Source organism: Pelophylax lessonae, assembly GCF_965119305.1.
Source record: "Pelophylax lessonae genome assembly, chromosome: 3".
Classification (NCBI taxonomy): Eukaryota; Metazoa; Chordata; class Amphibia; order Anura; family Ranidae; genus Pelophylax; species Pelophylax lessonae.
Genome location: NC_138770.1, coordinates 42,228,239 through 42,255,559, shown reverse-complemented (window position 1 = coordinate 42,255,559; position 27,321 = coordinate 42,228,239). Strand labels below are relative to the sequence as shown.

The 27,321-nt window shown below is 43.7% G+C and overlaps 2 protein-coding genes across 3 annotated transcripts in view; both read right to left on the bottom strand.

The window, feature by feature from the left end:
• LOC309550683 (uncharacterized protein) overlaps positions 1-27,321 on the bottom strand; it is a 3,164,715-nt gene that overhangs the window by 1,620,832 nt on the left and 1,516,562 nt on the right. Inside the window, exons 42-43 of the mRNA XM_082251018.1 lie at positions 8,608-8,705; positions 7,712-7,847 (exon numbers count right to left, since the gene is read on the bottom strand). Of these exons, the coding sequence (XP_082107144.1) occupies positions 7,712-7,847; positions 8,608-8,705 (234 nt within the window). The remainder of the gene's footprint in view (positions 1-7,711; positions 7,848-8,607; positions 8,706-27,321) is intronic.
• LOC309550743 (uncharacterized protein) overlaps positions 1-27,321 on the bottom strand; it is an 88,310-nt gene that overhangs the window by 18,500 nt on the left and 42,489 nt on the right. The window contains exons 2-3 of one of the 2 annotated variants that reach the window (XM_082251083.1): positions 4,144-4,420; positions 3,561-4,077 (exon numbers count right to left, since the gene is read on the bottom strand). The exons of the other annotated variant lie outside the window; for it this stretch is intronic. Of the exons in view, the coding sequence (XP_082107209.1) occupies positions 3,621-4,077; positions 4,144-4,420 (734 nt within the window). The 3' untranslated portion in view covers positions 3,561-3,620. Of the gene's footprint in view, positions 1-3,560; positions 4,078-4,143; positions 4,421-27,321 lie in introns of those variants that run through there. 2 annotated transcript variants of the gene reach the window in all.

Genomic DNA, 27,321 nt, shown 5'->3' with positions numbered 1-27,321 from the left:
GCTGTGCCTGGAGATTCATGAATAACCGGCGAAGGTTAAATGAGGTGTTCCTCCCAGGCATGAACCCGGCCTGGTCCGAGTGTATGAGTGAGAGGATCACCTTGTTAAGACGGAGGGATAAAATTTTCGCAAGGATTTTAGTGTCTACTGGGAGCAAAGAGATGGGACGGTAAGACTCTGGGGCGTGTACATCCTTGCCCGGCTTGGGAATGAGCACAATTAGCGCCTCACGCATAGAAGGGGGCAGGGCTGCAGCTTTGAATAGAGATTGAAACAAAGCCAATAATTTAGGAGAAAGGAGTTCCGAATATTGGGAGAAAAATTCAATCGGGAGGCCGTCCAGGCCGGGGGCCTTAGATCTAGGGAACTTGGACACGGCTGCTGCAATCTCTTCCACAGAGATGGGTGCCTCGAGGGTCGCCAACTGGTCGGGTGTCAAAGTGGGAAAGTCAATAGAGTCCAGAAAGTCATACATGTCAGTGCAGTCAGCGGGAGCCCTAGAGGTGTAAAGTGTACTAAAAAATGATCGGAAACACTGTGTCACCGCAGCAGGATCAGTGATCTCATTACCCAGGTCATCCTTCAAAGTAATAACTACCGGGGGCCTATCCTCACAATGAACTAAATATGCGAGGAGTTTCCCCGCCCGCTCACCATGTGCAAACAGATTCTGCTTCTGAAAAAACATCTTAGATTTCGCCTTCTCATAGTCAAGTTGGGAAAGGACTTTAGAGGTCAATTTATACTGGGATTCATGTGCCGGAGTCGGGTCCGCCATAAAGGCCTGTTCAGCTTCAATTAGATTTGTCGTTGCCCTGGAGATCTCCTCAGCAGCCCGCGCTCTAACAGCCTTGATTTTGGAAATCATAGTGGATCTGGCGAACAGTTTAAATGCCTCCCACACCGCAGCCGGGGAGGCAGTGCCCTCATTATCAGAGAAGAATTGTGTCCAGGTCCCCTCAATGTCGTTCCCATCAGACACCAAGGGGAGCCAGGCGGGATTCAGGCGCCAGGCCGGGGGAGGTCTATTGCAGGGCAAGGACAACAGTATCCAATAAGGGCAGTGATCAGACAGAGTCCGTGGGGCGAAGCCTGCCGTCAGTAACCTGGGGAGCAGGGTTCGAGACAACAATATCAGATCAATGCGTGACATAGAATGGTGTGCAGCCGAAAAACAGGAGTACGCACGCTGAGCGGGGTATTTGCTGCGCCAAGAGTCGGCCAAACCAAAGCTCTCCAACAATCGGGAGAACCTGGTCGGGGACGACCCCGGCGGCGCCTGGGAGGCGCCACCGGATCTATCCAGACCCGAGTCCATCACATTGTTAAAGTCACCCAGCCAGATCACCTGGGCCCCCGGGCTCTGTGCCATAAACGCCAGTCCCTCCATAATAATCACAGCAGAGTAAGGGGGGGGCACATAGAAAGCCATCAGCAGCATCAATTCCCCATAGACTGACGTTTTGAGAAAAACATATCTACCCATTGGGTCGACCTGAGATCCTAGGAGCTGGAAATGTACCGATTTGGCCACCAGTAGCGCCACACCCCTGGAGTGCGAGCTATAAGCAGAGTGCTGCACCCAGCCAACCCAGGGCCTTTTGAGAGACTGTTGTACACGACCCTCCAAATGTGTCTCCACCAGAACTATAATATCAGCCCGTACACGGCGTAGAACATTAAAGACAGCCGTCCGTTTAATCTTATCGCGCATACCCCTGACATTCCACGTCAACAATTTCAATGCGGCCATGGCAGGGGTAATACGGAGCGTGGAGCGGAGGCTCCCAGGATCTCAGGCAATAAGACCACAGAACTAACAAGTCCACGGTCATACACTAGCAGTAATAAACGGCAGCAGAAGAGCAGATAATTATTACTTGAGGTCAATGTGCATAGAACAGAAACAGTATAGAGATTGTACCAAATATAAACCGTAAACAATGGTAATACCCCAATCCCCCCTCCCTGCCCTGCACCAACCCCAACTTGTGCGGGCATGTTCCCAAACAAGTGCCTCAACCAGAACAGGCCCACATGCGACTGGTAAAGAACAAGATCAGGAGGCCAGGGACCCCCAGGGCATTCAGCAAAAATACAGCAAAATACAATTAGGACAAGCAAGGGGGCCCGGGGGCCCAGGTCCAGCAGAAGTCGCAGGGGGCAACAGGGGAGTTGGGCACAAACACACGCCTTAGCGGGTGTAGGGGGCGAAAACCAACAGGTGTATCGCTGGGTAGCAAAACCTATGGGCAGGTGGAAATCCATAGGAAGAGAACAGAAAAGTCAGTTCCATCTGTGGAGCTAGGGCGCTCCGCCGGTCAAACACAGGAGCAGTAGTGCAGGGAAATGAGGGGGGAGGGGGGGGGGGGAAGGGGGATGCAAAGTCTTGAGTTCCGCAGGATCTACAAAACCCCCTCCACCCCTGCAGCAGCTGTAGGTATAGGCAATCAGGGAGAAAGTATCATGAAGTCGCCAGGGCAAGGTGGTCAGGCTCTAGCTTCCAGTCCTTCTATCCAGGAGATGGCGGCTTCCGGATCCTCAAAGAAGTGGGCTCGGTCCTCACCCTCCACTCTAAGACGGGCCGGGTACAACATAGAGTATTTGATATTCTTGATACGCAGTCTGCGTTTGACCTCCAAAAAGCTCTTGCGGCGCCTCTGGACCTCAGCAGAGAAGTCGGGGAAAATCGCTATTTTGTGATTTCCAAATGGAATGTTCCCCTTAACTCTGGCCAGGCGCAATATGGCATCTCTGTCCCGATAGTTCAGGAATTTAGCGATGAACGTGCGGGGGGGTGCACCCTGAGGGGGGGGACGCCCGGAGAGGCGATGTGCACGTTCCACAACAAAAGTGGGTGAAAAGGATTCTCTGCCATATGTCTGAATGAGCAATTGTTCCAAATAGGATGAGGGGTCCGCACCTTCAGAGCCCTCCGGGAGGCCAATGAACCGCAGGTTACAGCGGCGCAGCCTATTCTCCATGTCATCTTGTTTTTGGAGGATAAGGTGTACTTGTTGCTGCAGCCTGTCTGAGGAGCTTTGCAATGGGGGGAGGGAGTCTTCCACCTCGCTAATTCTGTGTTCAGCCTCACCAACTCTGTCCCTTAGCTTCTGCATATCCTGACGCATCAAAGATATATCTACCTTCACCTCCTCGATTTTAGTTGTCAGCATGGTCTGGCAAGTGGCAATCGCTTCCAAAACCTTGGATGTAGCAGGGCTCTCAGGCTCCTCCACCACAAGCGACGGGCCGGCGCCATCTTGGATCGGGGCCTCCTTCTCCAGCCTCCGGAATGCAGCCAGTTTTGCCGCGGCTTCAGAGCCCTTCTTCGGCGGAGACATGCGGAGGTCAGTGTCGCGGGTGTGCGGGAGGTGAAGGAAGGATTATCGTGCCCGAAGGGCTGCAGGATTAGCGGTAAAGGATATCGGTCCGGCGGAGCTCCTCTCACACACGTCCTCTCACATGCTGCGCCAGGCCACGCCCCCCAGATCTTTGATGTTTAATAAGTTCTGATATCTGTGAAAAACATTTCCCCCACTCAGTACAGGAATAAAGTTCCCCCATATGTGAGATGTTTGATGCACAACTAAATCTTCATCCTTTGTATAACATTTGCCTCACTCAGGACAAGAACATGGATTCTCCCTTCTGTGAGATCTTTGATGTCTAACAAGGTCCGATTTCTGTGAAAAACATTTACCACATTCTGGACATAAATATGGCTTCTCCCCCGTGTGAGATCTTTGATGTATAACAAGACCTGATTTCCGTGTAAAACATTTCCAGCACTCACGGCAGGAATACAGCGTCTTCCCCTTGTGAGACCTCAGATGTATGTAAAGATGGGGCAATTGTAAAAAACATTTCCCACACTCAAGGCAGGGATACAGCTTCTCCCTGTGAGATCTTTGATGTCTAACAAGGTCTGAATTCTGTGAAAAACATTTCCCGCAGTTAGGACAGGAATACGGTTTGTCCCCTGTGTGAATCCTCTGGTGTCTGTAAAGACTGTACTTCTTTGAAAAACATTTCCCGCACTCAGGGCAGGAATGTGGCTTCTCGTCTGTGTGAGATCTTTCATGTATAAGCAGATCTGATTTCTGTGAAAAACATTTCCTGCACTCAGAACAGGAATTAGACTTCTGATGTACAGTAAGACTTAATTCAGAGACAAAACTTTCCCCACATTCAGGACTGAAACATTTCTTCTCCCCCTGAATTTCGGCACTATCCCTCACAGTACGAGGTTGCTCAGAGTCAAATGGATTTGATGATATATCCACACTGTGAAGTCCATCATCCATAGCTGAGCTCATTGTCTTTTCTCCTGCACACTCTCTTGTGATGTCCTCATCTTCCATTTTACAACCTGGAGATAAAGCGAGACGATCCTTTGAGGGTTTTTCAATCGCGTGTCCTAAAAAATATAAAAACATGATCAATAGATAAAAGATCACGTAACTCAAGATGCCATCTGGATCAGGTAGATTTGAGTGAACCGATGTTATCTGTGGATGTTCCAACCAGTTAGGACTTTTTCTCCCTTCAGTTAAAGAGCTTTTTTTATTCCTCCCAGATCACATCTACATGTAAGTAGCCTTGAGAGCAAGAACCAATAGGGACTTGTGGCATTGGGACTTGTAGGCATTGGGGCATGTGATCTCTGATAATCAAGAGGTTCAAATTTCAGACTTGCAGACCCTTTACCATAGAATACGTGACCACAGGCCTAGGCTTCTGGTGACAAGCAGCATTAGAGGGTGCTTGGAGAAGTGCTTTCTCCTAAAAAGATGTGTTTCGGTTTTTTTGGTTCCCAATTAATTTCCATCCCAAGGCGATTATGAATAGAGTTTTATGTTAACTGAAGGAATCTCTATTCTCCATTTTGTTTCATTTTGTTCCCTCGACTCCATCCTATTACTAAAACCCTAGGCTAAGCTTAATTAAAAAGCCTATCTAAGTAAATGCCCTTGAAAGTTTCCAGGACGTTACGCTCTGTGTTAAACTGACTCTTAGAGCAAGTCTGTTTGAAGTAAATAATTATGTCTTATCTTAACCATTAGAACAAGTTTGATGTAATGCCAATATAACTATGCCTTATTTTAATCAACTCATATGTAAGTATACGTGACTTGAAGCACGTAATGGTAAACTGCTATTCTTGTATCAATTCTATGTATAATCTCTTGGAAAGGGACTTCCCCTTTTACTTTCTCTATAAAAAGTTCTTTACTGTCTGAATAAAGCCGAGCATTCTGTGACATGGTACCTGCCGTCTCTGTGTGTCATTGAGTGCTTCCAGAGATCTGAAGGAACTTTGATGCCTAGGGCCATGCGAGTCTGAATTATTGCCAACATTAACCTTTAGCTGGAAGTCTGCTCGAAGATGAGGTACCAAGGTACAATCTGTTTTTTTTTTATCAATGCTACTGTAACTAGGAGAAAAACACAACCTGTGGCAATGAACCCTAGAATCTACATAAACAAGGATGAGCTCCCAGAGGTTGCTTCTCCAGAGGTTGGCAAATGGCCCAACCCTATTCATTCATTAAAAAAAAGGTTAAATAAAAAAACACAAACTTTTTGAAGTCCTTTATTAAAAAATTTACCACAGTGAAAATCTATCGTCAGTCATGTCGCCCATCAATGAGCCTACAAGTCAATCGCAATGAACGACCCTTGCTGACCGCCAAGAAGAAAAAGAAAGCACACAGACACAATCCATTCTCTGAATGCTCACCATGAATGACAGCTCAATAGATGGAAATAACCAAAGGGGTGGGGGTATCACCGGTAACATAATTGACCAATTATGGACATGACTGTCACAAGTTAGCCTGTAGTTTTGTTTGTATCTCTTACCTCCTTGCTACTATTGCCTCTATCTTGCCTCCCTTCACATGTGGTGTTTGGCTTCTCTGTTCTCCTATGGGCGTCGCCTGCTCCACTGTGGGTTATATCCTGTTCCTGTCTATTACTTCCTGGGTCACCTCCCTGTGTGCTTCCCTATATATACACATGCTCAGTGCACTGCTCCTTGCTTGAGCAACATCGCTGTTCTCTGAGCTCCCATTTGTGTATCCCTTGGCTATTGTATCTGATCTCCTGTGTACCGACCCGGCTTTGTTTCTCCGTCTATGTTCGTCTGCTGCCTGTCCTGACCTCGGATTGTCTCTTGGATCTTCTTATAGTCTCCTGTTTACTCTGCACACGCCAGCGGTCTCCACATCCTCAGCTGGGCCTACCTGGGGGCTGCGACCTGGTTCCAGTCTGCTGCAAGTCCATCCCCACCATCAGGGGCCCTGGTAAAGAAGCAGGCTTGGGCTTAGACTCCGCGCCCTGGGGAATCCTGAGCTGGGGATCTATAAGGGCTCACTACCACAGACTCATTGACAATGACCATTTTAGATCAACAAAGTCAGTCGGGATCCCTGTGACATCACTGACCAAAAATGGTCATGTTCATATTTGATCAGTGATGTCACCCAAGAGATCCCGCCACTTTGTTTCCGTTCAGCTGTGGGGCTTAAGAAAAGTTTTTCGCAGCACGTGAGCAATGGGATTGGACATGTTTGGAAAAAAGTTCCCCTTGGGGTGGGACTTTTAAGGCACAAATAATAATATGAAATTTGAAGCAAACATACACGGTTATATAAATTTATTGAAAATTACAATTACAAAAGTTGGGATTGGACATGTGGTCGTGTTTTTCTTTTGATGGGTCAGCAGGTTGTCATTCATTGGGACTGATATGGATCTGCATCACTGGATGATGTAAATGACGATGGATTTACATTGTGGTACTTTTTTTTTTCTAATAAGGATTTGTCAAAAAAAGGGTCGGTAGGTTTAATTACTTAACATTAGGGGTACTCATTAGGGTAGCTCGTTTTCTGGGGCCCCCCTTATTGTTAAAAGGGGTTTCCTGATTTCAAAAAATGCCCTACCTGCAGACCCCCACAACCCCTGGGCCAGGTTTGTAGGGAAGAGGCCAATTTCTTCATTAACATAGGGGCAAGATGCTTTGCCAGGTTATCCCCCTTGTTAAGGTTCACTACTCATGTTAAGGGCATGTGATCCAGTAGGGTACAGGAGGGGGGTGCATGCTCACCTCCCCTTTTTGGGCTAGCCAAGCAAGGGCCTAGCATGGATTTTGGGGGGGCCCCATGTTTTTGTTTTCTTGTACTTTGAGTAGCGCTCCCCCTTGCAATCCAAACAAGGTCTGGTGGTTTAGTAGAAGTTGCGAAGACCCCACGCCAGTTTTTTTTGTATTAGGTTACTCTTGTATTCTTTATCAGACCCGAAGGACCAGTCAGTAATTCTAACCAAACCTAAAGCCCATCGTGACACCTTACTTTTCATCCCAACAAGACTAATAGAGTTTTATGTTAACATTTAGCTAAAAGCTGGCTAAATGAAGATGTACAGACCTCCAAAAGGCACAATTTGTGTTATCATATCTGTGCTACTGGGCCTAATACTGCCAGCTAAACCTCAGAATCTGCATAACTCATGTCTGAGTACACAAATTGTGTCTGCAGCACAGAGAAGGGGGTTTATCTGAGAGAAAAGAAGATCTAATGTGCAGGACGGGTATCAGTGACTATTGTCAACAAAATATTGGTTGATATAACTCATCTCCCACCCAACTTTGGACCAATCAGTGTGCAGTAATAGAGCAGAGAAAACAGAATATATTATAACTCACCTGTGCTGATATCTGGAGGAGTGTCCTCCTCTTTGAATGTCCTCATCATTCCAGCCTCCTCCGTATATTGCTGATCATCCCTCACATACGTCTCTTCTACTTCACCCCTAACTTTCATATTCATCAAATCATCACCCTAAACCAACAGAATGGCAGAAAATAACATCTGTAATATAGAAGTATTTATGATGTGAGATCACATAGAAAATATCATCTTGTAGAGTCCACACATCGTCTCCACATGTCAGAGTGTTCAATCACTTTATGTTCCCGACCCTCAACTCCACCTACCTGATCATTGGCGTGACCTTCCTGTGTAGAATCCCGGAAATACAGGGGATGGGGACATCTCTCTGGTGGGTTCCTGTTATTAGGTGACTCCATCATAATGTCCTTGTAGAGATCCTTGTGTCCTTCAGAAAGCTTCATCACTCCATAATTCTCATCCTCCCTTTTATAATCTTCCTTAGCAACAATATTATCATCCCCGAGGTTTCCCCTCTGAATATATAATAAACATTCATTGTAATATACATGCTGTGTATAAATCATAACTACCAATATTTGCTATGCATCTACCTGATGATGGTGAGGGATGGTGTGATCCTCCTGTGTGGAATCCCAGGAATACAGAGGACGGGGACATCTCTCTGATGGGTTTCTGTATCTGGATGACTCCCCCATGGTGTCCTGGTACAGATCTTTGTGCCCTTTTAGAGACTCTGACTCCTCCACCAGCCCATCCTCATCATCCTCTACCCGTATCTCTACTTTAACATCAACTTTAGAATCTCTCAGGTTTCCAATCTGAATATATAATAAAAATGACATCAATGGTAACAATGCAGATAATTTACAGATCCTAATGATACTATCAGTGATTGTTCCTCGTCTACCTGATGATAGTGAGGGATGGTGTGATCTTCCTGTGTGGAATCCCGGGAATACAGAGGACGGGGACATCCCTCTGGTGGGTTCCCATTACTGGATCCATCTGTAGGAAACACACACACTGACTGAATACATTGTTTCTATGTGTTTATCAGATGATGGGGGATCTAGGTGGACCCTCCGTACTGCTCTCTCCTTTACAATAAAGTCTCCTCTTACCTGGTGATGTGAGGGGCGGCTGATTCTCCATCATGACGTCCTTGTAGAGATCCTTGTGCCCTTCTAAATACTCCCACTCCTCCATGGAGAAATAGACAGTGACATCCTGACACCTTATAGGAACCTGACACACACAATGATACAGTCACCATCCAGACACATCCCTTGTCTGTTACTGGATAATGTCCCAGAATTCCCAGCACCGCTCACCTCTCCTGTCAGCAGCTCCATCATCTTCTTGGTGACTTCTAGAATCTTCTGCATGTTGTGTCTCTCAGATTTTAGGGAGTCACATGGTGGCACTATGATGGTCATATGATCTCCAGACTTCACAGGAGGAAAACTCTATTAAAGCAAAAATAGTAATATAATGTCACATTCCCAGAATCCTCCTCACCTCTCCAGTCAAGTCTGTGTTATATGAATAGAGATAAGAGTGATGTCATGTGACCTCCCAGAATCCTCCTCACCTCTCTGGTCAGGTTTGTGTTTTATTAATAGAGATAAGAGTGATGTCATATGAGCTCCCAGAATCCTCCTCACCTCTCCAGTCAGCAGGTAAATGATCTCCAGGGTGAAGTTTAGTATCCTCTCAGTCATGTGATTCTGGTACTCCTCCATTCGCATTGATGTGGTTATATGATCTTTGCAGGTTTCTCTATAGAAAGAGAATTGGTGTACAATATTAGGATAGGTGGGCTGCCCCAGTGGGAATTGGCACATATGTAGGAAGCTGCGTCCCTCTACTATTTTTATTGGTAAATAGCTTTTTCTTGGTAATTATCACAAAGCGAATTGATTATAGAAAGGTAGTTCCGGTCCTTGCTAGCTGGATAAAAAGCCTCAATTGAAGAACTGTGTATTCTTTTTAACCACTTAAGCCCCAGGCCTATTTATGACACATTTTTTTTACTTCCGTATTTTTTGCTAGAAAATTACTTAGAACCCCCAAACATTATATACATTTTTTTAGCAAAGACTCTGGAGAATAAAATGGTTGCTCAGGTCTCCCGGTGGGACGGGAGACCCGGGCAGAGCCGCGAAAGGGGGCGGGAGGGGGGGGTACGTCCCCTCCCGCTCGCCAGGGTAACGATAGAGCGGTTCCCGAGCCGCATCGGTCATTACCGCTGGAAAGCCGACCGCCGGCTCTAAACAACAGTATCGGGATGTTACCTCTAGCTATCCTGGTATAACCACGCAAAGTCAGCCGACGTACTTTGCGGTAAGTGGATAAAGGCGAGTTTCCAGAAAGTAGAGACAGATTTGGACCACATGACCTTCCATGCAGAAGCTGCTGCTGTATTTCATCCAGACTAGAGGAAGAGACTATTAGCAAGTGTCCCCAAGTTCAAAGGCACATACCTTTATGTCAGCAGCAGCCAACACGTTGTAATACATGTATAGTTATTTTGAAACACAAGGAGCTTTATTTACACAGGAAATATCTTTATCCATAGCGCAGGGACTCTTATCCTATTTTTCATTTTACTATTGTAGCTTTTGTGTGTGTCGGAAGTCTAGTGACAGAAGTGTCTCTGTCCTATGGTTCTTAGCTTAAGCTCATAGTGCCAGATAGCTAGGTCTGTGCTACTATATACTGTATATGTAGTGGTGTCCTTCCAGCATTATAACATTATTAAGTAAACCTTTTTATTAAAGTATATATGCAGCACCTTCTACCACAGTTAACATCTGCAGTGCAGTGTAGCATAGTGTCGCATCATCGGAATGCTGCACCAGAACCCAGCAGAGCCAATGCAGCCTCTAGATGATGTCAGAGAAGAACATGGTGGCAAGGTACCCCGCGGCAGCTGCAGAGAAGATCTCAGCAGGACAACACAGTCCAACAGTAGGTGGAGCTGTGACCTTACCTCTGAGGCCACACCTCCTGACCTTTGGGGTGGGTCCATGACCCATTTCCTGAGTCAAAACCCTCTCCTGTGTCTCCTCTGTTTAACCCTAACCCTCTAACCTTAACCCCAACCCTAACCCTAACCCCAACCCCTAAACCCTAACCCTAACCAATTAACCAAAGGGAGACAAAAATGCTGCTAATTTTCTGCAGGTGTCCTACATGTAAATAGAAAGAGAAGGTGATCAGTGCAAATTTGTATTATTCCCAAGGTGGCTACATGTAAAAAGTGCTAGCGTGCAAATGAAATATGATTATATCAATTATATAAAAACTACTATGTAAAAAGAATAAATAAATAACAAACTAATATGTGCATTGTGTGTAAAAAATGTATATGTAACCCAATGGTATATACAGTGTTAAATAAAAGAGAAAAAAATTATGCCAAAATAAAAAATGTTAAGTGCACAGGTACCTCGAAATGCTAAAAGACTAGTATCCAAAAAATGCAAGTGCAAAGATTTACAATGCAATACAAAAATATTTCATCAAACTATTGATAAAAAACAAACTCAATAAATAAATTATTCAATAAATCAATAAATAGTCTATAAAAAGTCCCAAGTGAAAAAAGTGCCAAAATATGATCTGATAAATTCCATCGATAAACGATCCTCAGTGACCACACGTGAAGAAATAACACCTTTTTTTCTTCACTTGGGACTTTTTTTTAGGCACTATTTATTGATTTATTTATTGAATAATTCATTATAATCTTAATATTTATTTATCAAATAATTTTTTTCTCTGTTTTTAGCAAAGTGCACAAATGCCTCGAAATGATGAATTGCTAAAAGTGTAATAGGAGACGAATATCCAAAAAATGCAAGTGCAAAGATTAACAATGTAATACAAAGATATTTCATCAAATTAATGATAAAAACAAACTCAATAAATAAATTATTCAATAAATAAATCCATAAATAGTCCATAAAAAAAGTCCCAAGTGAAAAAAAGTGCCAAAATGTAAACTGATCAATTCAATCGATAAACAGTCCTCAGTGACCACATGTAAAGAAATAACACCTTTTTTTTCACTTGGGACGTTTTCTTAAGGACTATTTATTGATTTATTTATTGAATAATTTATTTATTGAGTTTGTATTTTTATCATTAGTTTTGATGAAATATATTTGTATTACATTGTGATTCTTTGCACTTGCATTTTTTGGATATTAGTCTCCTATTCCACAATTCATCATTTTGAGGCACTTGTGTACTTTAATTTTTTTAATTTTGGCATAAATGTTTTCTCTTTTTTTTAACAAAGTGCACAAGTGCCTCGAAATGATGAATTGCTAAAAGTGTAATAGGAGACTAATATCCAAAAAATGCAAGTGCAAAGATTAAGTGCCCATTCACACTACCGCGACTTGTCAGGCGACTGGTCAGCCTGACAAGTGGCGGTCCATGCAGTGCTACGGGAACCGTTCTAATAGGAGCGACTCAAGTCGCTCCGACTTAGAAAGTAGTTCCTGTACTACTTTGGGGCGACATCGAAGCGACTTGCATTGACATTCATTATATGAAGTCCGTGCAAGTCGCGCCGAAGTCGCGGTGCACGCGTCTTCACAGGTCGCCCCCGAAGTCGTGCCGCGGTAGTGTGAACCGGCACTTACAATGTAATACAAAAATAGTTAAACTAATGATAAAAAACAAACTTAATAAATAAAATAGTTCATATATAAAGTCCCAAGTGAAAAAAGTGCCAAAATGTGATCTGATAAATTCAATTGATAAACAATCCTCAGTGACCACACGTGAAGAAAGATTATTTGTTTGCAAAATTTTAAAACAGAAACTAATGCCCCGTACACACGTTCCGATAATCGTACGACTCATCTTTCGCAAATTGTTGCATGGCACTAAAATCGAAACCAACTCTGCGTACTTACCATCAGATTTTGTTCGTACGATTCTCTGAAAAAGTTTGTTTGCGTAGCTACATATCGAAATGATGTCATATACATCTGACCCCTGTGTTATTTTCCGATCATGCGTGGTATTTGTCTATCAATTTTTAGCGGACGCATACTGTACTGACGAAACGATTGTCGTTCGCTAAGCTATCGTACGACAGAAGTTTTCCTGTTTGTCCCTTCAGGTTTTGTTGTACCAACTGTCGTGAACGCCTGTCGAAAGCTGTGTACTAACGATCAGATTATCGTGCGATCAGGTCGTAAGCGAGTTTAATCGTACGATTATCGGAACGTGTGTACGGGGCATAAGGAAAGCATGGGTTTTTTGTTTTTGTTTTTTCAAAATTTTAATTTTTTTATTTATTGGCAAAAAAAAAAAAAAAAAGAAAAAACACAGTGATGATCAAATACCACCAAAAGAAAGCTTTATTTGTGTGAGAAAAAAATGAAATAAACTTAATTTGGGTACAGCGTTGCATGACTGCACAACTGTCAGTTAATATAGCGCATTGCTGACAAGCAAAAAAACTAACAAAAATGGCCTGGTCATTGATAGGATTACGTTTTATTTAAATGTTATAGTCATGCTTATTTAAATGGTTGGGGTTATGCTTTAAACTTTTTATTTTTATTGAAAGTCTCTCCCTGTATATGTCAAAGACTGAAATTAAAGTTAAGTAACCCATTCACTATACTCTCGTGTGAGTGCATTACTTCCAGAGCTCTGACATTAACCACTTCCGGACTGCTTACGTTGCTGCTACTGCAACATGGAGGCAGCCCTGGGTCCAGTGACGTAGACCTACGTCGCTGGATTCCTCCCTGTCTCGGCGGCGCCGGAGGCTCGCTCCTGCTGTGTTTAGAGACAGCGGGAGTCAGGCCAGAGGAGGAGAGACGGCGATCACCGTCTCTCTTCCCCGATCGTCTCGGAAAGAGTGAGAAAATCCGCCTGCTTGTGTAAACAAAGCAGGCGGATCTTCTCTGTGACTGACAGGGACAGATCACAGGATTCAGCATAGCTGAACCTGCGATCTCTGTCTCTGTCACAGAACCCCCCCTCCCCCAAAACATGTCAGTAAGCATGAGGCATACATTTAAACCCTTGATCACCAACAGTGTTAACCCCTTCCCTGCCAGTGTCATTATTACAGTAACAGTGCATATTTTTAGCACTGATTACTGTAGTAATGTCACTGGTCCCCCCAAAAGTGTCAAAAATGTCAGTTAGAGGTCCGATCTGTCCGCCGCAATGTCGCAGTTCCGCAAAAAAAAAAAAAACGCAGATCACCGCCATTACTAGTAAAAGAAAGAAAAACAATAAAAATGACAACTCTTTACCGTAGTTAGTAACTTTTGCGCAAACCAATCAAAATACGCTTATTGCAATTTTAGCAGAAAACAAATTGGCCTAAAATGTTAAAAAATTTTGATTTGTAAAATTTTTTGGGGGAATGTTATATATCAGAATGTGAAAAATATTGTTTTTTTTTTTTCAAAAATGTCGCTCTTTTTTTCAAAAATTAAAAATCGCACAGGTGATCAAATACCACCAAAAGAAAGCTCTATTTGTGTGGAAAAAAAGGACATCAATTTAATTTGGGTACAGCGTCGCACGACCGCGCAATTGTCCGTTAAAGTAACGCAGTGCCGAATCGCAAAATATGGCCTGGTCAGGAAGGGGGTAAAATCTTCCGGTCTTAAAGTGGTTAAAAATACGCTCATTGAGAATTTATTTGTCAAAGACATGTAGCTAAGTACATGTTGGCCTAAATATATGACAAAAATTGAATATATTGGATATTTTTTAACTGTCAAAGTAGAAAATGTCAATTTTTCGCAAAATCTTCGCTCTTTTTTTATTAATATCGCAAAAAATAAAAAGCTCAGAGGTGATCAAATACCACCAAAAGAAAGCTCTGTTTTTGAGAAAAAATGTCATAAATTTTGTTTGGGTACAGCATTGCATGACCGTGCAATTGTCAGTTAAAGTCGCGCAGTGCCAAGTTGAAAAAAGTGGCCTGGTCATTAAGCAGCCAAATGCTCCGGGGCTAAAGTAGTTAAGGACATGTGGAATGGAAAAATATGCTGGCAAAGGTTAGTAGAGATTACATAGATAAATCCCTTAGATAGATAGATAGATACAGTTGCAGTTCTGGGATAATCTCTTAGCTATAATAAAGTGATATAGAAAAAGGAATATGATATGTACCATTAACTTGTTATATATCAGGGATAGTATTCCTTTAGTCATGAAGGAGGTAAAACCTTCCAGAGGTAAAGTGGTTGAAATAAATACTTAGTAATAAAAAAAGACAAGAAAAACCTTACAAACAAAATACTGGACAAGGTTTCCGATCTCTGGTTTTGGCAGAGTCAAATTCGACACAGAATAAACGCTCAGAATCATTCTCAGAATGGTTTTGAGTCCAGTATTCGAAGCTTACCGAACAACACTCGAACCGAACACAGGGCAGTTCAGCTAATCCCTAGAGAGAAATGTTTCGACCCCGTAAGTGGGTAAAATGTTCTGCTCCCTGAAGAGGTTAATCTAGGTTTCCACACTATATATGTGTGTATCATCATCTGCTGGAGATAAAATACATCACAGTGACTATGGAGGAAGAGGACGGACATGACGGAGGGTTACTGGGTGTAAATAGAAAATAAGATCTTATTACCTCCTCTGCTGCCACTTCCAACAATGTCTCCTCTCTACTTCCTCCTCACTAAATTTTAACCTGGAACTTCCTATTTATTCTTGACATCACTTCCTGTCTCTGTGTTACATCACTTCCTGTCTGTTTTCCATAGAGACTTCAAGTTTTGGTATAGTGAGATCACCAGATGTAAGTGAGATCACCACCTTGTAGAGCTCAGAGGAACTGCAGCCCCAAGAAATGTTGCATACTATGAACACGGTCTTGTTATTGTTTTTAAGTGTCTCAGATGCTGCAGGACAGTCCTAGGATTTTGGTTACTGTCCCATTGTGTCCTCATCACACAGGTTCCAGTACTCTGTACAGAGTGGCAGTTAGGTGATGACGGTTGGCACACTCTTTGGGTTCCATCACCAGGCAATGCAATTATAGCAGACTGTTGGGAGCAGTGATCTCCTTTCTGACAGTGAAAGTATAACTTCAACATCAGCAGAGAGGCAGCGGGAGTGTGTGATCAGTTCAGGACCACCACTGACCATCAATGATGGGCTGGAGTTATGCTTTGTTCTCTTTTACAACAATGATCGGTCTCATGTTATCCCACTGACACCAACAATGGGCTTATTTTATCTCACTGACACAATTGATGAGATATATTTTATCCCACTAACACCATCCATGGCACTTGACACCAACAATGGGATTGATTTTATCCCTTTGACAACAAAAATAGGGGTTATTGTATCTCATTGACGCCAACATTGTTGTATCCCACTTGTAGGCAGGTGCAGTTCAGCCTACCTTCACAGGCTGTTTGGAAGCTGCCATGCAGAGAAAGTGAAGGGCAGGAGGAAATCTTGTTCCTCTGAGGCCTCCATAGGTGTTATCAGGGGAGCAACGGTCCAATTAGAAGCTGCCCTGGATGACCTCAGAGCCTATCTTTAGTGTGAGCAGTGCTAATAAATAGCACTGTCCCCCTGTAGTTGGTGCGCATTTGAAATGTGGTTGGGTCAAAGACAGGAAACCGATGGTCAGGGAAATGTTTCAGTGGAGGAAGGACAGACTAGGGACTGCTCATCTGTGTCCCCAGCCAGGAGCCCTTTCCGCATCCATGTACCTTGTTGCTAGACCGACTTCCGTCCACCTCTTGTCAGATGTTGCTGGGCCTCACAAGCTGTTTCGGGTATCCTCTGCAAAACTGAACTGTGATTTGTAAAACTCTGTAAGTGCTGTTGGGTCAGATCGACCATGTTACACAGGACTCTCCTACCACCTTGTAGGAACTTTTATGGTAATACGCTTTTCTACATTCATTGGTCTCCATGTGCATTCTCTCCACTCCAAGTACCAACCAACTGAACACACTGACACAAACAATGGGACCTTTTTTTAGCTTTCATTGATATCAATAATTGGGATTATTTTTCTCTTATTGAACTTCCTGTCTACAGATACCATAGAGACTTTCTGTATTTGCATCCCTTCTATAAAGGTGAGATCACCAACTTTTGGAGCTCACAGGAACTGTAGCCCCAAGAAATGTTTCATACTGTAGACACAGCCTTGTGCTGTATATGTACTGTAAATTCTAAAGGTGAATATTAGAGATAAGGTACGGGTTCACCACTACCATGGGTTCAAGCTGAATCCCGGGTGATTCACAATCCCAACAAACATATGCACAAATTAGCTTGGGACAATATTTTTAAACCATAGTGCACTGCACGACTTTTCAACTATCGCCAGCAGGCTTAGAAGATGCAGGAATGGGATTTGGATAAGCCAACCCTTCACTATAAAAGGGGGAGCACAGACAAAGTGTCAGTGAAATGGAAGCTGTTGTGGTGAAAGCTGAAAAATAGTTAATTTGCTTGGGTTTAATTCACAGGGCCATTCGAGGTATGCATCCAAAAATCAACAAATTGTGAATCCCATTGAAATCAATAGGCGATGAACCTTAAATGTGAATTCTCTCCATTTTCAAGGGTAATAGGCAAATGGTTGTCAAATAAAGAGCATGGGTAGCTGAGAACTGCCTTGGCAGACATTTACCAATGCAAAAAAAAAAAAAGGTTTTAGTGGGAAACAACTCCTATGAAGAGGCTTAAAATTAAATAACAAAATATAAAATTCCTATAGATAACATGCTGAGAGGATGCCCTAAACCTGCCTGTGAAGTGACCTGCAGGATGTACACAAGCAAAAGTGATATTTTAGAAAGAAAACAATATTTGCCACCATTTCCTTGCAAGCTTTCTTTTTTTTTGTAAAAACAGAATTGGGAGACCCTCCAAAATCAAACAATGGGCATACCGAGCTGGGCAGTACCCTCAGGGACATGTACCAATGCAAAATAATTTATTTCTAAAAGTACTGTTTGCAGGGAAATGTAATTTCCCTGCAAAGGTATCCATTGCTTTCTGCCTGTCACTTTAGCATGTATACATTCTATAGCAAAAGTGACAAATAAGACAAAACACAGCATGCAGTCCTCCCCAAAATCCATTTGAAACCTGATTCATGATGGGGTATGTTTTAGCTTTTAAGAAGGAGTGCCATGAAAAAAAAAAAACACAGTGGGGTCTACCCAAATTTCATACCAGATCCTTATCCAATATGAGGGTCTGGTATGGATATTTACAGGAAAACCCACCTAACAAAGCAACAAAGTCCCCCCAAATTCTACCCTTGGGCAATTGCTGCTGCCCTATATAGTGAGATCAATTACATGAAGATTTGAGCACTTAAAGCAGAGCTCCACCCAAATGGGAAAGCTCTGCTTGTTTGCTCCCCCCCCACATTTGGCACCTTTCGGGGGCGAGGGGAAGAGGGTACCTGTTTTTGATAGGTACCCATCCCCAATTCTGGGTCACCTCGCCGCGGTGAGGTACCCTGGAAGTTCAGCCCTCCTCCTTCCCCCCACCACCGGTCAATTCACAAAATGCATCGTGCTTTGCACATGCGCAGTAGAGTACCAGCTGTGAAGCCGCAAAGGCTTCACTGCCGGTTTCCCCTACAAGGAATCGCGGCTGCAGCACCCAAGAGCCAATTTAAAATCCCTGGACAGGTAAGTGTCCTAATATTTAAAGTCAGCAGCTACAGTATTTGTGGTATTTTTTGGTGGGGGGTGGGGTCTGGAGCTCCGCATTAAGGGGCTAAAAACATAAACTGTAATTACCAGGCGGAGAATGTCTGGGGGAATCCAGGACAGAGTAAAATCTGGGGGTCAGAGTAGATGACAGACTCAGCAATAGCATACATTGTCAAACCGCAGCAGGCATACCTGGCAGAATATTAGCGTGCCTACAAAAGGTAATTTACTCCAGAGATAAAACTATAATCCTGCCACTTTATAAAACCCTGGTTTGGGCCAAATCTGGGTTATTCCATCCAGTTCTGGTCACCAAAGCTCAGGAAGGATGCACTGGAGTTGGAGAGACTCCAGGGAAGGGCAACTAAATTAATAGGAGGACTAGAGGACCTAAATTACGAGGAACGACTACAAGCACTAAACATATTCTCCCTGGAGAAGAGACGCCTGAGAGGAGATATGATAGCAAAATACAAATATCTCAATGGTAATCCCAGTGTAGGGAGGAAACTATTCAGTCTCCGGGAGTGTAAGAGGACAAGGGGCCACACAATGAGATTGAAGGAGAAGCGGTTTAATCTGAAGCTTAAGTAGAGGGTTCTTCACCATCAGGGCAATAAGGATGTGAAACTCTCTTCCATATTAGTGGTGTCAGCGGGAAGTATTGATAGTTTTAAATTACTCTTGAAGGTGCATCTTAGTGAACACCACCTAGTTCTTCATCCGGCTAGAGTTGAGACCCAGTCTTTATGGTGGTGCATATAAGTACACTCTCAGTGAACTCTGCATGCACTTAATAATGCTGCTAGTTAGATGGCCAGTCCCTATGTGTGCAGTCTCTGCAAGCAGCAACAAGTTAATGACAGCAATGTCTTCTCACCAGTCCCAGCAATAGAGCTTTTTCAGTACCACTGTTCAGGTTTCTGCTTGCTTCAGGGTTTTCCTGGAGCAATTCCAGTTCTCAGCTGTAACGCTCCTGCGTTTTACGTATGATGTGGATTTTCAGCTGCAGAAATATTCCACTTCAGTAGTCATGTAGAGAAACGCTGAGACACCATTCCCAACTCTCAATGACTCATCATGTGTGGATGATCTCAATTCAGCAAGTAAATACACACACTCAATAACACAGTGATGATAGGCTGAAGAGACAGGTTGGGTAGAGATGGTAGATGACAGACACTTGAAAGGAAATGTTCTTGAAAGTAAGATAGTAGCAGATGGGATGCAGATAGGTTTAGCTATCATGTATGGTAGTAGATGACAGAGTAGCAGGTGGACATACAAGAGAGATCAACCCAGTGCAAGAACGGGTGGTAGTAGGCTCAAGAACTAGCAATCTTAGATAATGCAGATGTAGTAATAGTCCTTAGTATGCAGAGCTAGATAGTGTAAGTTTTAGTATAAAGGTTATAGAGGTTTCCCCTGTGGGGTACTTATTCACTAATAGCAATGTAGCAGAGGAGAGGTTCGGCAAGAGCGGATGATCCGGTAGCGGGATACAGGGATCAGCGCAGCGTGGTTCCGACAGCGAGGTATGCTTGCAAGCATGTGAGCTTCAAGACAGGTTAGCATCAAGGCACAAAGCAGTTTGAACGAACACATGTGAGTGAGAGCCGGCGATCTAAATAGCCATCCAGTCCGGCACTCAGTGATGACAGCATCAGTCTTAAAGGTGTATGCGCACCTTACCAAAAGAGAATGGTGGGGCGCATACACTTATGAAAGAGTAATTAGGGTACCCAAAGGTACCAGAACATTACAGTACCCCCCCCCCCCTTAAGGCCGGCTCCTGAAGGCCTCTGGAGCTGGTTTGTCTGGGTACTTCGCATGAAAATTGCGGATTAATCTAGAGGCATGTATGTCAGAGGTGTTTAGCCAGGTGTCGTCTTGGGGCCCATAGTTCTTCCATCGAACCAAGTACTGAAGTCTTCCTCTGTGGATACGAGAATCCAGAATCTCTTTTATCTCATATTCTTCTCCACCTTCAACTTGTACAGGAGGAGGAGGAGGGATAGTAGGCCTTATTCCTTGGTCAGGAACATGGGGCTTCAGTAGCGACACATGGAAAATGGGATGTATTTTGAGGTCTATTGGCAATGTAAGCTGTACTGCAGCTTTTCCAATAAGTTTCTTGATTGGGAAAGGTCCCAAGAACAGAGGTCCAAGCTTTTTGCTAGGGATTTTCAGTCTTAAATTTTTTGTTGAGAGCCAAACGAGGTCCCCGATAGCGTACTGAGGAGAAGGTCTTCTGCGAAGATCATAGTACTTCTTTTGTTGACTATGAGCGTGTGCAATGGTAGTATTAAGCAAACCCAGAGAGTCCTTTATTTGGGTAAGATAGTCTGAAGCTACTGGGTTATTTGAAGGAAGGATGCGTGGTGGAAGAATAGAGGGATGAAACCCATAGTTCAAGTAGAATGGACTCTGCTTGGTCGTACTGTGGGTTGCGTTGTTGTAGGCAAATTCTGCCAGAGGGAGAAGATCCACCCAATCATCCTGTTGGTAAGAAGTGTAACAACGTAAATATTGCTCGATGCATTGGTTGACTCTTTCAGTCTGTCCATTGGTCTGCGGATGGTAAGGAGAAGTGAGCTTCCGCTCGATCCGTAGTATGTGACATAGTTCTTGCCAGAACTTGGAAATAAATTGTGATCCACGGTCAGACAGAAGAGTTTTTGGGATACCATGTAACTTAAAGACATGTTTCATCAGGAGTTCTGCCGTTTGTTTGGACGAAGGTAGTCTGCGAATAGCAATGAAATGTGCCATTTTTGTCAGATGGTCCACTGACACTAAGATGGTATTAAATCCTTTGGAAGGAGGCAATTCCACTATAAAGTCCAAGGACACAACTTCCCATGGAGTTTGGGGTATTGGTAGACTGCATAGTAGACTGGATGGTCTCGTAGTGTCAATTTTGGACCTGGCACAGACATTGCATGAAGAGACGAATTTTTGTATAGATGTTTTCATGTCAGGCTACCAGAATTGCCTGGTAATCAGATTAAGAGTCTTTGTCATACCCATATGTCCTGCCATAGGCACATCATGCGATAATTCCAAGATCTTGGTGCGTATGGTAGGTGGTATGTAAAGTTTGTCGTTGTAGTAGAGGAAGCCTTCTGCATCAGTATTTAGTTGTGGTGGGGGTGAATCCAAACTTATACCATGCAAAACCTCTTCCTTCAAGGAACGGACAACTCCAATAATGCGTTTGTGAGGTATTATAGGAACGGAAGGGATTTCGAAGTAGTTTTCTTCAGTTAGTCGTGATAGTGCATCCGCCTTTTTGTTCTTATCTGCAGGTGTGTAAGTCACTAGGAAGTTAAACCTTAGAAAGAATAGTGACCATCGTACCTGTCGGTGCGAGAGAGTTTTGTTAGTCTGAAGATATTGGAGATTTTTATGGTCCGTGTATATAAGTATTGGTAATTGGGTGCCTTCGAGTAGATGTCGCCAATTCTCCAGCCAATTTTATAGCAAGCAGTTCCTTTTCACCCACGGGGTAATTTATCTCTGGACTGCTTAGGGATTTAGAAAAAAAGGCGACTGGATGAAGTGGTGAAGTGTGAGTTGGTCGTTGGGAGAGTATTGCTCCTACTGCCATGTTTGACGCATCTACTTCCAGAATGTATTGGAGGGATGGGTCTGGATGACGTAGTATGGGAGCAGAAGTAAACCTTGTCTTTAACAGGTGAAAAGCTTTATTTGCTTCATCTGACCATTTGAATGTTTTTTTAATGCTAGTGAGCTGTGTGAGGGGGTCTCACAATGGCAGAGAAGTTTCTAATGAACTTCCTGTAGAAATTCGAAAATCCAAGGAATCGCTGTAGCGCCTTGCGTGTGGTTGGTGTAGGCCAATCCTGAATGCAGGATATCTTACTCATGTCCATCTCGATTCCTGTTTTGGATATGATGTAGCCTAGAAAGAGTACCTCTTCTTTATGAAACAAGCATTTTTTCAGTTTCACATAAAGGTTGTGTGCAAGCAATCTCGATAATACTAGTCTTACATGTCTTATGTGTTCAGACAGGGATCGTGAATATATAAGTATATCGTCCAGATATACCACAACACAGACATCTAGTAAGTCTCTGAAAATATCGTTTATAAATCGTTGAAAAACTGCAGGGGCGTTGCATAGCCCGAATGGCATTACAAGATATTCGAACAATCCGTATCTGGTTCTGAATGCAGTCTTCCACTCGTGTCCATCACGGATTCGAATGAGATTGTATGCTCCTTTCAGGTCCAATTTTGAAAAATAGGTAGCTCCACGCACCTGCTCAATGAGCTCAGGGATAAGCGGTAGAGGATAGCGATCTTTTACTGTAATAGCATTCAATTGCCTATAGTCGATGATAGGCCTGAGACTTGAGTCCTTATTGCGGACAAAAAAGAGTCCTGCTGCTGTGGAAGAAGTGGAAGGTCTAATAAAACCTTTTTCCAAATTCTCATCCAAATAGTCTTTGAGATGGGAAAGTTCATCCTGTGAAAGAGGATAAACATGACCGAACTGCAATTTGCTATTTGGGATTAGATCAATGCTACAATCATAGTCTCGATGGGGAGGTAGTGCTTGAGCATTTTTCTCAAGAAAAACCTCAGAGAGATCCTGATAACATAGTGGTGCAATCTCATCTGTCACCACAGACAGGATCTTCCCGAAAGACGGGAGGTTACACGTACCCTCGCAATAGCAAGAGAGGAAGGTCAGGGTCCGTTCCTTCCAATCTATGGTTGGTTGATGTGTGTGCAACCAGGGAAGTCCCAAAACAATGGGAAAGTGGGGTGAAGGTATTAGATCGAAGGTAGTGGTCTCCATATGAGACCCGTTAGTAGTGACTAGGAGTGCCTGTGTCTGATCAGTGATCGGACCAGAGGATAAAGGAACACCGTTAATAAGACTCACTGAGACAGGTTTAAGTTTAGAAATAATAGGAACTTTATTCAAAGCAGCAAAACGTATGTCAATATAATTTCCACAAGATCCTGTGTCAATCATGGCCTTAGTAGTAATCCTGTTCTGGTCCCACTGTAATGTTAAGCAAACAGAAAGGTAAGGGTTAGTGATTGAAGTTGTCAATCCCCCTAGGAGGACATGTGAACACTCACCCTTCTTTTTGTAGACTAGGGGACAGACGTTTATCTTGTGATCCGGGGATGCACAGTACAAGCAGAGATTACCAGATCGTCTTCTGGCTCTTTCCATAGTTGATAGAGGTGGGCGTATGGTTCCTACCTCCATAGGAACGGGGTCAACGGCCGAAATCCGAGAAGAACTGGATAATGGCATTCCCATTTTCTCAGCCTTTCTTTCTCGTAGTCTTCTATCTATGGTGATACTGAGTTGTATCAATGCATCCAGGGTTTTTGGCAGATCCGCTCGGGCGAGCTCGTCTTTAACGGCCTCTGATAGGCCAAGCCTAAATTGGGATTTCAGAGATGCATCATTCCATTCTGAATCAAGGGTCCATCTCTTGAATTCTGCGACAAAGTCTTCTACAGGTCTCCCACCTTGTTTCAAGGATCTTAATTGAAGATCGGCAGTACTCTGCCTATTGGGATCATCATATAGGCTAGTGAGTTCTGCTAGGAACAAGGCATAGGAGTTGAGAAGCTGATCGCTTTTCTCAAAAAGAGAGTCTGCCCAGGCCCGAGGATCGCCTGTTAGGTAAGAAATAATAGTACAAACCTTAATGTGATCAGTAAGGTAGGTACGGGGTTTTAGCAAGAAAAGTAACTCACATGCGTTTTTAAATTCGCAAAATTTTTTGCGATCGCCTGTAAATACCAAAGGAGGATTTATTTTGGGTTCAGGGGACTGAGCAGTGGTAAGTTGTGTCAGTCTAATTACCTGCTGCGACAGAGCCTGATTGTCTTCTTTTAATTCAGCAAGTGCGTGTATTAACGCAGGTACTTGCTGTTTTAATTGTGTCATCTGAGTGGTTATTTCTGCTGAATCCATTTGTGGTTCGTTCAATCTGTAACGCTCCTGCGTTTTACGTATGATGTGGATTTTCAGCTGCAGAAATATTCCACTTCAGTAGTCATGTAGAGAAACGCTGAGACACCATTCCCAACTCTCAATGACTCATCATGTGTGGATGATCTCAATTCAGCAAGTAAATACACACACTCAATAAGATGTTTCCTAGAGTGACTTATGTATATAGTAACACAGTGATGATAGGCTGAAGAGACAGGTTGGGTAGAGATGGTAGATGACAGACACTTGAAAGGAAATGTTCTTGAAAGTAAGATAGTAGCAGATGGGATGCAGATAGGTTTAGCAATCATGTATGGTAGTAGATGACAGAGTAGCAGGTGGACATACAAGAGAGATCAACCCAGTGCAAGAACAGGTGGTAGTAGGCTCAAGAGCTAGCAATCTTAGATAATGCAGATGTAGTAATAGTCCTTAGTATGCAGAGTTAGATAGTGTAAGCTTTAGTATAAAGGTTATAGAGGTTTCCCCTGTGGGGTACTTATCACTAATAGCAATGTAGCAGAGGAGAGGTTCGGCAAGAGCGGATGATCCGGTAGCGGGATACAGGGATCAGCGCAGCGTGGTTCCTACAGCGAGGTATGCTTGCAAGCATGTGAGCTTCAAGACAGGTTAGCATCAAGGCACAAAGCAGTTTGAACGAACACATGTGAGTGAGAGCCAGGGATCTAAATAGCCATCCAGTCCGGTGCTCAGTGATGACAGCATCAGTCTTAAAGGTGTATGCGCACCTTACCAAAAGAGAATGGTGGGGCGCATACACTTATGAAAGAGTAATTAGGGTACCCAAAGGTACCAGAACATTACATCAGCACACTGGTTAACAGTGCACCAATTTCTGGCTCAGGCCACAGGTTTGTAGCAGGTTGGCAGGCACTCAGGAGTATCAATGTCCCTCTCACAGCAAGAGGAATTTACCATATTTTCACCCCTGGAAAATACAGATCTTTCTCCTCCTCAAGACATTCACTGCTTAGGAACTGTAGTCCAAAAAGTCTATTGACTTTAACAGCATGACTCCTCTTCTGAACTACATCTCACACAGTTCAATGCAAGCAGCATTTAAGTCTCTTAAGCTCCCTCTGCTAGTCAGCTTCCCTTGGTGGGTGGAGGCGAGGTAGTTTTAACCTATGGGGGACACAGAAAGCGCATCAGCGCAGTGTCCTAAATTGCTCTCTGTCGCTAGCCAAGCATCTGGTTACACGTCCTTTAATGTAAAGATGCATTCAGAGAAGAGTATATAATGAGTGTCATTCGCGTTGAAGGATAAAGGTCACTAGTAAAAAGCTGCTGCAGTACATTCAGGTGGTGCATCCCTTAGTTGATCAGGACAGGTTTCTATTTAGTGAAGTATTCAAATTTGATCTAAGCTAGCTTTGCCTGGTATACCTCATGACCATGATGGTTTTTCTTCTCTCTTTAGTAAGTCTCAGATTTAGTCTCTAGTGTGATTGCTGGAGGATGACAAAGCTTACTTTCTTGACCATTAATTTATTCACAAAGGGCTTTGTTATATGGTTTTACTGCTGTCCACTCTCTAGTAAGACAAGGAAATTGCAGATTGAAGTTTGTTTAGCCCTTACTCTAAGCCTGGTAAGAAATATTATCCTCAGTCTCAGTTGATTCAGACCATTTTAGTCTTGCTTCTGGACACCAAGAATCCCCTCCTCTTTTACCCTTTGCAACCACAACTGATACTATGTGTAGCACTGTCCCCGTAGGACTTGCTGTATGATGATTTGTTGGGCCTCCTCTGATTACCAGCAAACAGTCTCTTAGGGTACAGTTCACACATTCATCCTTACTCCCAATGGCTCATTACTAAATAAACAGTCCAGGGGTGTTGGTTTTTAGTATTCATCGTGGAACTTGGATGGGAAAAGGGAATAGTGGGATACTTTAACTAGAACTAGGTACATTGGATAAGGACACTTATCCTCACCGGGTTGCTTGTGGAAATAGTCTCACTGCTTAAACCATCCTGCCACATGTATGGAAAAGGTTAAGTCTCCTTGCTCTTTCTCCAGCAATAGACTTGGTGATCTACATTCTCTTCAGGACACTCACCAGCATCCCCTTTAATGACACCCGTCCACTGACTCTTCTAGCTGCCGGGGTGGCCCCCCTCAGGTCAGGACCCTTGACACAGATCTGTACTCACTGTACTACAGAATCAGATCCTTCAGTGTCTCCCTTCCAGTCAGCTTTACACGACCCCCAGGTTCAGTTGCTCTTTAACTCTTCAGGCCCTCAGGTGGACTACCTGAGGCCGCATGTCACCTCTACAGAGGAGGCGGCAGCTGCCCCCCTCCCTCTGGGACTCTACTCTCCAGCTGAAAAGACCCCGAGCACATGTGCTCCTGGCATTTATACAGTATCCCGGCATGCACGGGGGCACTTTCCTCTGCCAATCACCAGGGCTGTACTAAATGCCTGTGCACTCATTTGTCAGGTTTCCTCCCACTGTCCAATATTTCTCCCTATTGGACCAGTGTGAAACACTCTGCAGACAGACTGAGTTGCACTATGAGCACATTGAGCAGACCTCACTAACAGATCATGTTCTCTGGTAGGCAGAGAACAATATAGATTCTTCTTGATCCCCTTCAGTCCGGATTTCGCCCTCAACATGCCACTGAAACTGCTCTCCTTAAACTCACAAACTACCTACTAACAGCAAACACCAATAGACACTATTCTGTACTACTCCTCCTGGACCTCTCTGCTGCATTTGACACAGTAGACCACCCCCTCCTCCTCAAAAATCTCCACTCCTTTGGCCTCCGTGACCGTACTCTTCACTGGTTCTCATCCTACCTATCCCAACGCACCTTCAGTGCTACTTACAACTCTACTACCTCCTCTCCTCTTCCTTTTTCTGTCGGGGTCCCCCAAGGTTCTGTTCTT